This window comes from Scophthalmus maximus, chromosome 5 (assembly GCF_022379125.1).
Source record: "Scophthalmus maximus strain ysfricsl-2021 chromosome 5, ASM2237912v1, whole genome shotgun sequence".
NCBI lineage: Eukaryota > Metazoa > Chordata > Actinopteri > Pleuronectiformes > Scophthalmidae > Scophthalmus > Scophthalmus maximus.
The window spans coordinates 16327886-16342705 of NC_061519.1; the positions used below are offsets into that span (position 1 = coordinate 16327886).

Consider the following 14820-nt stretch of genomic DNA (forward strand, 5'->3'; position numbering starts at 1 on the left):
CATCGGGGATACACTTTGACCAATCAGAGGCTTTGTTACAGACTTGTACCAATCAGACACTGTTTTGTCAAAAAAAACAAAGATTTTACACTGAAAACAGGACCTCTCACTCCTCCTGTTTACTCCTACTACTACTTCTGACACTCCTCTGTGTCACTGCAGACAGGAACTGCTTTGTGGAATGACAGAAGTGCCTTTTTGGGTTGAAAAATCTTAAATTAATTCATTTGTAGAAAAATGTGCATTAGTAAGAATGTTTTGGAATGTTTTCCCTTATAGATAAGGCTTCAAAGAACGTCTTTCAAGACGGAAAAATCTCCATCATTGTTGTTTGGTGTGTCATTATAATAGATTTCTGTGAGATTCAATTTCGGTTTTGTTTTTTTCTTTTGTCTTTATGGTCATATAACTATATATACATTCATGTGATATCACTGAAGCATTCATATTCTTAGGTTGTCCTGAAAAAAAATAAAATATTTTGAATGTACATTTTCAGAGATTCTACCAGAGATGGACTAGACAGACAAAAGCATGATACAAAACACTTACATATCACACGTAACACATAATTCATCAGAACTATAAAGAAGATCATTAGAGAACCAAGCAGAATGAAAATAATACTGGGACGGGGATTTGTAATGTGAAAGCATGTAGTGCCAAGAAAAAAATAATGGTTTCACAAAACTTTACTGCTTGTATCAGTTTTAATAACCACACTGCATCGCTGCGTGACTGTGGACTAAACATGGTGACACCTCGACATTGTAGTAGATAAGAATGTCAACAGCTAGAGGTTTGACAGGACTCAGGACTCTCCAGTAAATTGAACAAATAACCAGTTAGAGCCTCGTGGGGTCTGTAGATACTTCTCAGGAAGGCTACAAAAACATGAGTCATGGGCAATAACTGGATCTCTCCTTTGTCTTGGGATTGAATGAAAAACAACAGGGAATTCACAAGTGCAGTTTCTGACATATGCTGCTGTACAATAATACCATAAAACAACTGGTACAATCCACTGTAATATTAGTTGCATATATAGAATGAAGCACAACCCAGGTCTAATAACGGAGTGTAACGCACATTCTCGGAGATGAGTGTCTGATGCAACATGGTAGCTGTGGCCTTATTAGAAATGATCGGCCTCCGATTAAAGAATGAACACATGAATTTCACACATGAAAACATGTTAAAATCCCATGTGAAATATGTGGCACGAATGTTTCTCACCTGTGAAACATGTGGTGTAATGTTATGAGCCCACATATGTCCCAATGTGAAACCTATGGGATGTTCTCACATGTGATCAGTGTCAAATTACACTGCCAAAAATATTCCAAAAGTGTCCCCCGTATGAGAAATTCATGTCTTTTTTATGTGACAATTTTCTAACAATGCCACTGCTAACATGTTGTATCAGACAGTTATCTCGGAGACTGTGAGTGACACTCAGTGTCACTCGGGTTTGTGTTACATATAATATACGCAAACTGATATTACTGCTTTCCCCTTGTAGCTATAAGTTCAGTGACAGTTGATTGTGCCTGTTGTGTAATGATGTGATTCTGAGAACCTTTTAGAAATTGCAGAGATTGTCATTTATGCCTTTACGGTTTTTTCCCTTATTGGCAATTATTACTGTCTTAGGTCAAAAAGACTTTCCAAACTTGCATTTGGAGCCTTCTCAATTTTCCCTTAAAATGTAATGAAACCTGTGACCCACTGGGCGGCAGTATGTGCATAGGTCACCGCACTAGAACTGCATCTGTGTGAGCTTCCGGTGATTTGACCCATCTCATATTCAATCGTCTGACAGAGGCAATTATGTGAAGTCCTTGATCTTGAATCAAAGTACTAATGTAAAATTATATAACAACTCAGACAGCTCGATATCAGAGAGAGAGAGAGAGAGAGAGAGGAGCGGGAGGCTTAAGTTCAGTTACAGTGCAGATCAAAGAGAGAAAAAAAGGTGAGAGAATGTGCACACTACGCATTTGCAGCCTTGTAGGGAGATTTAGTTGGAGAAGAGACAGCCTCTTGGTATTTTTTGGCTGAACTTGCAGACTTGACACTGATGTAAAAAAATTACAGGGGATCTCTCGCTCTTTGAATTTTTTGACATGGAAAAAACTGTGCGCATTCTTCGGGTAATCCAAATTCAAATAGAAGGGATAAAAGAAGCTGAGACAATAGGATAACTTCTGCAAATACTATGTTTGCTTCACCAAAACATTCACTTACTGTAACGTGGCGTTAAAAGATTTGGTGGGATTAACATGGCACCTGATGCCGAGGAGAGAATAAGACAGAAAATCCAATTTTCTCCACTTCTCCAGAGATTACATTTCTTTGAACCAATTCAGCTCTCCAATAAATAGCTCTCATTCTGAAACGGAAATAAATTCACATTTTTACGTCGCAGCCATTTCTCAGAATAATATATTTTATGTTATTAACTGAACAATCCTGGTTGCATGTTATCATAAGACATGACGGAGCCTGAGTTCAGGAGTGTTTTTTGTTGCTTTTTTATTGACAAGTGTGTCGTGCGGTTGAGCTGATATTTCAAACGTGGAGCCCATGTAAGGTTGTGAGGCAGTCGCTCATCGATGTGCTGCGAACCAAAGGGCAAGCTGAAAGCCAAAAGGCGGAGAATAGCTTGTGTATTTGTGCAGTTGTGTGTGTGCTGTTAATAAGAGAGAAGGTGAAAACCTTCAGACACAATCGATACCTGACAGTGTGAATGTGTCTGCCTGTTTTGTGTGTTGCTGGGGGGAGCGGACTGTAGAAAGACAACTAATGCTTTCAGTGGATGCACTAGATTCACTCAAAATGTTAAAATACACATTGTCTCTTATTCAGTATTAATATACCAATAACGACTTAAGAAGAAAGACAAAAAACAAGATTGTTAAAGAACTGGTTTGTAGGATTTAGCGGCACCTTGTGGTGAGGCGCAGATTGCAACCAACTGAAGACCCCTCGCCTCCTCCCTCTGTTTGCAGAGGTGTAGTAGAACATACCGTACGGAGGCCTCCAGGTAGTGTGAAGATGTGGAAGGCCTCTCTACTGCCCGTGTTTGGTTCTGTCCGTACTGGGCTTCTGTAGAAGACAATAAATTCTGTAGTGCAATTTGGCAGGCTCTGTGGAATAGGACCCATTCCCAATGTAGCTATGAAAGCCTTTTATCTCAAGCTGTCTTCAGAAATGAACTCTGGAAATTGTCCAGAAAATTGTGAGATTGCAGTTAACATGTGACGAATGCAGCGGGAGATTGTCCGAATCAGACATTCGTTCACAACAGCAGGATCATTTCTGGAACATTCAGGCGAGGGAGGCGCCATTGACTCTCCCGGAGATTTCCCTGCTGTGTTCTCAGACGGGCTCTCTCGGACATTTTTTCTGGAAATTTTTACAAGGGGGGTGGCAGACACAGTTCTGGTTAATGGAATAACGATTACGAGCATTCTTCTTCAGGTCATTGTAAAAACATAACTATGAATATTATGTTTGCCTACACATCCCCCTAAATCCTACACACTGGTCCTTTTAATGTATTTGGACACAGTGTGAATTTGTCTTTGAAACTGGTGCAGGAACGAGATTCCTTTTCTCCTGAAAGATTTTATTCATTTGAGTCATTTGTAACCTGATGACAGCAGTTGCTGCTACACCAAATTATCTTTTTTTTTTTTTTTTGCACATACAGTACAAGATTCGAGATGCTGTGTACATAACAGCACTGTAAGTGACGCGTGGTATTCCGATCTCCCACAGGATCCTGCCCAAGTATACCTTGTTAAAACCAGCCCGAGGACAAGATCATTTTATTGTCTACACGCAGAAACAAGACAAAGCACTTAGTGTGCTCTGAACATGTGCTAGTGTTTCCTGTGTGACAACACCAGGCAGCAGCTGTCCCCTTCCACATCATCAGCGAAGCGCATTGGCCCTTTTTAGGTGGCAGCGAGGCCCTTGTGATCTCCGAGGAACAACTTGGACACATGGTGAGGACAATTTGAAGAAGAGCAGACTCTTCTATTTTCCTAAGAATGGGTCTGAAAGTTGAACAAAGTGTTTTTGTATTTTTTCCTTAATCTCTCTCTCTCTCTCTCTCACACGCACGCACACAAGCACACACACACACACACACACACACACACACACACACACACACACACACACACACACACACACACACACACACACACACACACACACACACACACACACACACACACACACACACACACACACACACACACACCATTAAAGACACAGAAAACGGGCATGTTGAAAATCTTACAATGTATATAATTGACACAAGATTTCAGGTACAACAGCAAATGAGACATTTGTATTTTCCAACCTCTTTCTGGCATCTACTTTCACCATGAGCACAAACTCTCCACAGATTTCTGATCAGAACAAAAACCCAAGTAAATAAAAACAAGACAATTAAAATTCCTTTTTTTTCTTCTTTCGAATAAATTGGCACCGTTCAGATTAAAACCTCCCACACTCAGCTCAGTGTACAATGAAGCTGTTTCAAATGGTTGGACAATCAGCTCAGCATATTTGCCACCTACAGTGATCAACGAGGGCAGGATTGAGACGCACACACTGATCTCCCCTGCCTCCTCTCACACTTTTAGGGTCTTTGCGTTAACACTGTTTCACCGTAGTTGAAGAGGAGACGTCTTGCCTGGGCCATATCTATCTGCATACACACATCCCCAATCAATAGTCATTCCTGGAAGGTGTTGACTCACTTATTGATTGACCATCTTGTGATGTCTTTGTGCTGACAACACCATTTATTGGCCTCATAAAAGTGCTGGTTTTATAAAAGGGAGGGGGACTTTGAGCAACAAATTAATGAGATCAAAAGGTGATGGAATAGAGAAGGGGGGGGGGGGGGGGGGAGGGGGGTTGTGCAAATTCCAGCCGATGACATTGTGAGGGAGTCATTGAAACTGAAGTCTGAGTCTTAAGTCGCAAGTCCTCGTTGAATTGGAATGTCACCATCGCAGTTGGAGTCATTTCTCATTCTTTACTTTCACATTCATATTCTGATTTCTCTCGAGGGTCACAAAAACCGGACCGGTGCCGTGCTCTTGCTAATTGTTCTTTGCTTTTCATTTGTATTTTCTTTTTTTCACTAGTTGAACATTTAATATCATCAAATCTGTCTTTTTTAAATCTCAAAATTGACCCCAACCTTATACAAAGTGTCAAAGGCAGTCGCAGGCAGATTTCTTAACCAGGGACGAACAGAATAACACACACCCACATAAACGCACATCCACACAGAGCAACAAGGCATTCATTGCTGAAGCGTTTCAAAAACAGAAAGTACCATCAAAAAAATGATCAGTCAGGTAACACGTGTGACAACAACCTCTCCCATATTTAACCAAGTATCTACCAGAGGTGCCTCTCACACTTCGACAGAGCCCAAAACCATACCTAACTGGATTTGCAGTATTATCAACTGTCAAGTTCATATAGATTTTTCCCCCCACAAAATGAAGTATAGAGCATTGTCCCACTGTACAACTGAAGCAATGATGTACTTTAAAAAAGCATTTCCATTGGCGGCCGTCCTTCCCATTCCATTTCTCTGTCACATACAATACTGACAAGTACGGATGTGATCAATACGGATCGGGAGTTATTACAGTAGTAGGATGGAAATACCGTTTTTGAAAAATTTGATATATTAATCTCTCATTGCTGTCGGTCGCATAGCACTCAAGCATACAATGTGAGTCCAATGCATTTGAATACATTTCATTTCTGTGGCATCCAAACAAGATTTATAAAGGCTCTATTGTCCGTCCCCTCTGCAGCTCTATCAGTCAAGTGCACTCACGCAAACACACACAAACAAACACATAAACATGTACACACATGCAAGTGTAGTCCCATCATCCTGCACACAGTATTCTTAAATGAGAGCTTTGACGTTTCTTTGAAATTGAAAATGGGGTACGTGTTTCCTCCCAGCAAAGCTCCTCATCGGGAAAAAGCCTCACACTGTGTGTTCCCACAACATTCCCACTAAGGTTGACACATAATGAAGCACTGTGTCATTGTCATATTGCCTTGCCATCATGTAGAAGCATGAGCAAAGCTTTAAGGGTCATAATAACTGACGAGCGGGGGGGAAGGGTAAAGAAGGGGTTGGGGCGTGGGAAGACAGAGGCACTGTTATTAAAAAAAAGAATACAAGTTGCAGAAAAAAAGAAGGCAGATATGAATGTGACAGATGATGGAAGTTAGAGCATCCAATGATCTGGCCATTATAAAATCTTGATACCTAATTGGCTATTTTCTCAAGAAAACAACAAAGAAGCAATCAAAATATGTACACTGCTGTGGTTGCTACAGAGATAGTAGTACAGTTCAAAGACGTGCATGGTGTGGCTTTTGCTGTGATATGGATCATTGCTGCGATTTGAAAAAAATATATAACTCTGAAATGACACTGCTGGTTGCAATTAAGATGCTAATCACAGGAACACTGGGCCATTGCAGGGAGCACACAAACTTATGCATATTCTTCTTTTTTCTTTCTCTGCTGTGCACATTAAATGAATACTGGGGGGAAAAAAGTGCTACATGACAGCAGTGTTTCTGCTTCTGTATATATTTCTGTTCTGCTACACGTTTTCCAAAATCACGAACTGTCGTATCCTTTGCTGCGAGGGGCGATCTCACACCGACGCCCCCGTTCCGCTTACAGCGCTCTATAGTGGGAAGCTGCTGTCATCTGAGACCTGGGCCCGGCCGAGCATGTGTTTTGCTAACACCCGACACTCAGGTTGATCCTACACTGCCAGCAGGGTTTTTCGAGAGAGAGGGAGATCTGCCTCAGCAGGGGTGGAGGGGGAATGTAGGGATGAGTAGATGGATGGAGTGGTGAATGGTGGGTCATGTTACTCCTACATTAGACGATCATGTCAGTGTGAATGTGATCACGGCTATTATTACAGCTTAAATGGCAGAAAGTGCTGACGCAGAGTGCTCCCATCCTCCCCGTGAGATATTCTGAGGCTTAATGCATTAACAGGTCTGGTGGGCTGTGATGTCCAGATTATCCTCCTATAAGAGTCATCGATATTATATTTCATCAAAGTTTGTGGTTTGTGTTCTTTTTTCTTTTCTTTCTATAAATACCATGGAGCCATTAAGTCACTGTTCGGCCTATTATGAGTTCTTAATAAATAAATAATTCTACTGAACACAAGTGCTGTTTTAAAGGAGTGGAATAACAAATATAACAAATATATCAAATATATGTATCCGAGCGCCACTGCAAAGCCCGCATCTCCCTCTCCCCGTGGTGTCAACACCAACATACTGTCAGCAATATAGTAACACATGTCTTAGGTACAGATATGATATCAGAGAACCCAAACACCAGAAACAAAACATTAGAAGATGCAAAAAGACCAGCTCTAATGGTGTCATAATATAGCAAGAAATAAAAGACGGGAGCAGAATCAAAACATTTACTCGTAGTACTCGCAATCCCATTTTGTTCTAATCAAGAACCAAAAGAATGTCCGTCCAGGTGATTTTGTTGTTGTTGTTGTTGTTGTTGTTGTTGTTGTTGTTTCCTAATATTTACTATGTTTTGGCAAAGTAACTAACCCCTAACTTCTCCTCATTCCCCCTTCAGCCTCCCCAACCCTGTGTCCCAAACTCAGTCCCAGTTGGTAGATTTCCCCCTCAATTATCGCCGGAGCAGCAAAATGAGCAGTGGAAGCAGGTAAATGGTGACGCAGGGGAGGTTCTGGTTGGCCAACGCTTTCACCTTCTTGTTTTCTGGAGGGTAGGGGTAGTGTACGGGTCGGTCAGTGATGGGCTCGACGAGACGTGGACCCTTGGAACACGTTTCTTCGGTGCACATGCCACTTCCTGAACCGCTGACATCATCACCTACAGACAGAGAGTCAGGACGTGAGCTTGATGGTACCACATACATACATTGAGAAATTGTGTTTCCTGTGTGTTCATAGTACTAATACATGAACCATCCTGTGCCCACAGAGTATTTGTTTGCTAGCATGACAGGTGAGGTTGACTGCGCAGGTGCAAGCCCCTTGAAAAAGGATGAGAACTTTATTCCCAGCACCACCCTGTGTTACTCACACTGTTTAAGCCAAGAATCTTTTTAGTACTTTCATCTTGATTTCCAATGTCCTGTCTCAGCTATTTGCTAGACTTTATATAAACTAAGATAGAATTGTAATCTGCCTCCTGAGATGTAAAAAACAGAGCTCTTTTTATTCCTCTTAAAAGCTTTTAATAACCAGTGAGTCATCTGAGATGACGTTTGCTGTGAATGTCCTATAGAAACGTGTGGACTGTGATGGTAAAGATACACACTGGTGTCCTGGAAGTCCACATCCTGGCCGTTGAGAGCATTCTTCAGGCGGTGCGTCATGATCTTCAGCTGCATTATCTGTTGACGTATTGTCATGTCTGGCTTGGTGATGTCGATTTCCACTTCAGGGTTGTTGATCTGACTGGCCAGGCCGTCACCCATCACCTCGGGCAGGTACCTGGGAAACACGATCACTTGTTTAACATGTGAAACAAATGGGCCAAAATCGCTTTTGGAAAAAACTTTCCTTCATTTCCCACGATTCTGTGGCGCCAGTGGGATTATAGACGTCACCAGTAGGTACCAGACACCTACTGTAAAATGCAGTTTCCACCCAAACAATTGTTTGTTGAGAAAAAAATAACACTGTAAAAGTTCTGTGACAAGAAAAGGGGAGTTGTAAAGTCAGCAAAACGACACTTATTTACTCAGCAATATCAACATTAAGTTTGTAAACAATAAATTTAATAAAACTGAATTTGCAAAACCACTATGTGTGTCAAGCTGAGCACGGATGAGTTTTATTGCTTATGATTCCATGTTAGATTTTTGGGGAGAATATTGTTAAACTTATTCAGTCGAGCTTTAATATGGAAAATTCTTGTTCAACACAACGTATCCATCGTGGCAAATATATTTGATGGCAGGGACTACTTTTTGAATGGTTTGTAAAAAAAAAAAGAAGAAGAAGGTATTCCAATGTCACCTTATTAACAACCCACAATTTTCCCATAATATTATGCATTAAACTCCATCATTTTGTGAAGACAGAATGTCTTTGATTTATTATTTGGAAACACATGACTTTATAAGTTTAACTGTCCTACCTGGCACGGCTCATGCCGTTCCAACACTTTTCCTCGGCCCCCGTTCCAGTAGCCACTCTGTCACTGCAGAGCAGACTTGGAAGAGAAACCCAGTACGACTGCAAGTCCCTCAATCTCACAGTTACGTCAGACACCTGAGGCAGAGTTGACAAGAGCAGATTCATGAGCTTTTACACACACAAAATCACAGCATGACGGTTCACTTGACCTGGAGAGGAAGAAAAAAACAACAACTCCTGCTCAGTAACCAACTGCAGTGCTCAGTCATCTGACTCATTCATCCACCCGAGCATCATTCCCATCTAATCACCCACTAGTCGTCTGTGTAAAGGTGAAACGAACAGGAGAACGGGGTTTAATTGTCCATAACATACGTCATAAGCCATCAGTATGAATGGGCCACACCAGACAGCAATGGCAAGACAGCAGAGGCGGCCAGGGAATACTAACCAGTTTGTCCATTTTGTTTGAGCTGGTTTCCAGCCTGTCCTCCACTGTGACCCTCCCTCTCTTCATTTCATCAACCCCCGTGCTGCTGGTTCCGCCCTCTCTGAGGTTGCCACAGGCCTGGAACAACTGGAGCAGGAGAAAGGGAAGAAGAGATGGAGGGAGAAGATGTATTTGGGGGAAATTAACAAAGTTAAGAGTTCTGCTCATCAATTCTTCTCCACCGACACCCAGTAAGGCTTCGTACTTCTTTTTTAAACTTTACTTTCCTGCCATACGTGGTTCATACTCTGGATCTTTATTGGAGTTCCCGTTAACAAGACTGAAATCCAATGATGCTGAACCAGCGCTCTGAATAAGAATCCTATAATCCCATACTCAAACTGCAGCAGAAAATTGTGTGTTTGTGAGACCAGCACATCTACAGGCACACAAACAATCTTTGAGCATATTGCTACACACAAGTATGATAGTTTTTGTTTGCATGACCCCGAGAGTCAATCACAGCATCGTTCTGGCAGAATAATTCACAGATCAGAGAGTACAAGTTGTCCCTGTGGGGCTTACTTTTTTTAAATTTGATAAATGGTGCCCAGGGAATACAGTGAGACTTCAGTCAATCTGTCATACAATCTGTCCTGTTTAGAGGATCCTCCTGTGAACCTTCACATTTAACGAGAAAATAATCCCGTTGTGAGCTTCCAATCATTTCAGCATATCTTGTTGGTGTGGTGCGGTCTCCAAGAACTGCTCATGAATCTGGTGTGTTTTATAGGGGAAGCACACCACACAGCATATGGCTTTTGATGTCAACAGATCATGTGAATACTCCTGTCCCACACTTTGTCTACAGTGGTGTTACCCTGCGAGCATGGGCCGACTTCTGAGGGAATCAACACAGCCCTCTCCTGTAGAGATGAGCCTCGACAGCCGGAGCTGGGTGTGATTACCACACTGGACCAGGTCAGAGGCAGTCCGCCAGACTACGGCCCTTTTAACAGCAAACCAGCACAGAAGAAACTTTGTCTTCTCCTCTCACCGTCTACTCTTGTTTTCCACCTTCATCAAACAACTCAGTCCGATTTTTCATTGCCGCCAGTGCTTTTAAGGATCGTATAAAACTGCGGCTCAAACACCATTAAACAGAGAAGTAAATGCTTGGCCCACAGGCTTTGGCGTGACTCACATCCCTACAGAAGAAATGGGGTCTGCGGACTATCGTTTTTAGAGGCAGGATAGGTGTTAATTGTACAAACAAAGCAGTGGCCATCTAGTAGCGTAGTGAGCTGGGGCCCAGGGTCAAGCCCAGATATTGTTATTAGTGGTGTTTCATTTTACCTATGTCTTTCACTATGTTTTTTAAAGCTTTACCAAGTGATGTAAATAATTCAAAGCGCCAGAATAAGTCAAGTAGAAATCTATTTCTCCATAACATCAAATAAGCAACAATGAGCTAATCTGCTTAATCAGGACTGTGTGGGCGTGCTTTAATAAACACAACTGGTTGATGTCGGGCTGCAGAAGGAAACAATCCCACATATCATCACATTTTCATTCCAAGATCCTGGTTGGTGCGTGGATTAGTACATTACATCCATTTTCCCCCCCCATCTAAGCTTCACCCACTTCAAAGACATAAAGTGTGAATTATTAATTCTTACTCACTCAGTTCTAATTAACTCTTAACTCACTCCACTCAGTTCAGTTAACCACATGTGGACTCCAATCATATTTAAGACACATGACAAATATGATTAAAGCATGTAGGGAACGTCCCTTATCACAATGTAGAGAGCCACGACGAAGGGTCAGAGAACTTGAGTAAATGAGATTTTTTGATTTGTGGTTCGCTTGGTGCTGGACTCACTCAAGACAGCAGCAGAGCTAAGGACAGTCAAAAAAAAAAAGAAGCCCACCACCACCCACTGCACACACCTTCACTGCTGCACCGACAAACTGAGAGGTCTTTTGTCCCCCAGCCATGGGGACTGAACCCTTACCTCCATCCTGGTTCTACTGCAGAGCTGTCAGTTAGTCAGTAGCTTGCTCTTGTCAAGCCTAACTACAGTTCTCTTTTATATGTTTTCAAGTTATATATAATTTGTCTACATTTTTGAGTCGGTACATGTACAGTTTTCTGTTCATATATGTGCACTGTTTTTCTTCGTAATTGTCATATAAGGTGCTATAAGAACAAAAATCTCATTCTGAGATATTTTCAGTGATGTTATGTTGTGTCTTTCACCAAAATTAAAATCACAATGTGCTCAGATCAGTTAGTGCAGAGTGAATGTAATTTTTGATGAGTGATATTCGAATATTGTGCTATCATGGAAATTGAACAGCTATGATGGTGTTGACAAAAGTTCGCAACATCGTGGTCATTGATGTCTTTTTCTTTTCATTGTATTGTTCGTAGTAAACACAGTTTGTACGGCTAAGTCAGCTGTGTCCAGCTGTATTTACCATTGTGTGTTCTGACCTTGCTGTTGATGGTCTCCATATTATCCGTCATCGTTAACATGGCTTCCGATATGCGACTGGGAAGGGAGAGGACCACGGCATCCACACCGGATGGACCATCAAAGCGACCAGCCACCTGCATCATGGTTTCTACAAAGACAGGAGCTACAGTTAGCACGAACAAGTGGGAAATGTTCACAAGTGTAAAAAGTTGGCTTGAGCAGACATGAGTCTGAATTGGATGCATGTGTAGAGTGTGTGTGCTGCCCACCGGCCAGATGCCTCCACTCAGTGTTGAGGTCAGCCTGGTTGGCCAGACAACCCTTCATGACGTTACTGCAGTAGTTGGCACAAGGCCTGGCGGAGGACATGCCGCGGCAGTGGGGACAGTAAGTCATCCTCATCATGGCCCGCATGCACTCCTGGCTCAGCTGCACCTGGACAAAAATAAATATACACCAGGATGAAAAATTGCTGTTTTGTCAAGCATATTTGATCTAATAGTTTAAAAGCTAAAACTGACAGGAGCAGTTGATCAAACTGTACATTTATTCACATTCAACTGAACCTGACTACACAAGAACTAAGCTAGATCCTCTCCCTCGGATGAAATCTCCTCCTCAATGCTCTTGTGCTCAGATTACTTTTCTTTCATTGCTTTATGATTGATGTTTAGCTACCTAGTAAAAGTTAACAGCACCTTCTCTTTTAATGTTGGCGTAGATCTAAACGGTTTCCAGAGTTGCAGGAGTTAATGTTGCGAGTACAGAGTGGGTCGAGGTGGGGATAGAGATTTGGGATGCTCCCAAATGAGCATACAAAATATTATTGGATGATGGCAGATGTTGGCTGGCGGCTTTTATGAATTAATTTTCTTAATTTCTTGCACAAGATGCAATGGGCTTCAAATGTATTATTTTCGACTGGTTTAAAAAAAAAACAACTGATTTAACTTATTTGTTTCAAAACATGAAGGTTGTGGTTTTGAACCTGCTGGTCGGCCAGGCGCTCTCTGTGTGGCGTTTGCATGTTCTCTCTGTGCGTGTGTCAGGTTTCTCATGGCTTCCTCCCACAATCAAACGACACGCCGGTTAGGTTAGTTAGCGACCGTGGGTGTAAACGTGAGCATGGATGTTTGTTTGTCTCTATATGTTCGCCCTGTGATGGACTGGCAACCTGTTCAGGGTCTACCCAGCCTCTCGCCCACTGTGATTAGCGCTGGCGACCCTCAGAAGATCAGCGGTCAATGTGTTTAAAGTGATTCTTGAAGTGAACTGGCTGTGTTTCAATAAATTCTGACCGTGCTGCACATTAGTGTTGATTGGCTCCATGTAGGTTCGTTTTATTGTTTTGTTACAGCGTGATCGATAAAATTTCTTCTCAAAACAAATGAGGATTTAAATGTGAGACTGAAGTTAATGCAACTTTGTAATTGTGATCCCTCAAAATCTTATTTAAGATATTTTATGGCCGAAAAATTCAGATGATTGGATTTGAGACTTTTTAGGAAAATCTCAGTACAGGAAAATTAAATATATGTTCAGCAAAGGTGTTCAGATTTAATAAGATGTGAAGATGTAAGTTACTTCCAGACAATGATAGTCGCAGAACCGTGGGAGGTCAAGTCCCATGGTGACCTTTTTTCAGTTTGCACCAGACTCTCATTCAATACAGTTTCCTTGGAAACCACTTTGGGAGAATTTGCTTTTATTTCACAAGGCGCTGCCATTCATACAAGTACATTCTCCGTCCCTCACTCCATCCTTCCTGCCTCCTCAATTTCTCTCTCTATCCCAGAAGGTTGTTCCCCCAGGAAAAGGCCTTCGTGCATGAAAAATGAAACTGGGTTAATACCAGTAAGCTCTGTTCACAAGAGAGTACAGCTATGCATGCAAAACCTCAGGAAGTGTGTGTGTGTGTGTGTGTGTGTGTGTGTGTGTGTGTGTTAGAGCAAGGGAGAGAGAGAGAGAGATATGGAACGAGCCCAGCTACGCATACAAAGCTCCTCTAAGCTGACATCTGGGCCAGCCTGATGCTTTTCCTGGAAACTGTTCTTCCAACAGCAAAGTCATATAAAACCAGGTTACAAATATACAGTGGAAATAGGGCGACAATAGGGATCAGGTGGGTAAACAACAAGCTCCAGACCTGTCAACCATTTGACAAAACAATAAAGAATTATCATTTTCATGCTGAACCTGAATTCTCAGGACCGTGACCATGTCTTGTGAATAAGATAATGAGCATAAACAAAGGCAGCTCCTCTGTAGCACTGTTAGTTCATGGTGTAATTCTTGTAGTGTTGTATGCAGTTTGGATTTTCTTTTGTGATTCAAAAAAGTCTCACAAATTTATGTACATATTTCATCAGTTTTAGTGTTGAAAATATTGGTTATAAAAATTTCGCTCAAAAAACCTTCATTGAGTTTTGTTTTGTTTTTCTGGGCTGTATTAAATGGCTGTTTATGGTTTTACAGTATCAGCCCAATTTCCCCACGACGATGATTAAAATGTGATCTAATCACTTTGGATCCACATAAGGAAAGAAATATGAATTTATTTCAATGCTGTTTCAACTCTTAACTAAATCTTAAACCACATTTAAATATGTATTATAGGCCTAAATTAGTAAATGCATCTCTGATGCCCAAGAGACCAATCTGACTTGGTGATTACTGCCAG

At 41.6% G+C, this 14820-nt stretch overlaps 1 protein-coding gene across 4 annotated transcripts in view; it reads right to left on the minus strand.

Annotated features, from left to right (window-relative positions):
* Positions 1-4299: 4299 nt before the first annotated feature.
* Positions 4300-14820, minus strand: part of gpc1b (glypican 1b) — a 69473-nt gene continuing 58952 nt past the window's right edge. For all 4 annotated transcript variants that reach the window (XM_035634557.2, XM_035634559.2, XM_035634556.2 and 1 more), the window contains 6 exons: positions 12410-12575; positions 12158-12288; positions 9679-9804; positions 9229-9362; positions 8404-8579; positions 4300-7953 (listed from right to left, as the gene is read on the minus strand). In XM_035634557.2, coding sequence (XP_035490450.1) covers positions 7748-7953; positions 8404-8579; positions 9229-9362; positions 9679-9804; positions 12158-12288; positions 12410-12575 — 939 coding nt within the window. In that variant the 3' untranslated portion in view covers positions 4300-7747. The remainder of the gene's footprint in view (positions 7954-8403; positions 8580-9228; positions 9363-9678; positions 9805-12157; positions 12289-12409; positions 12576-14820) is intronic.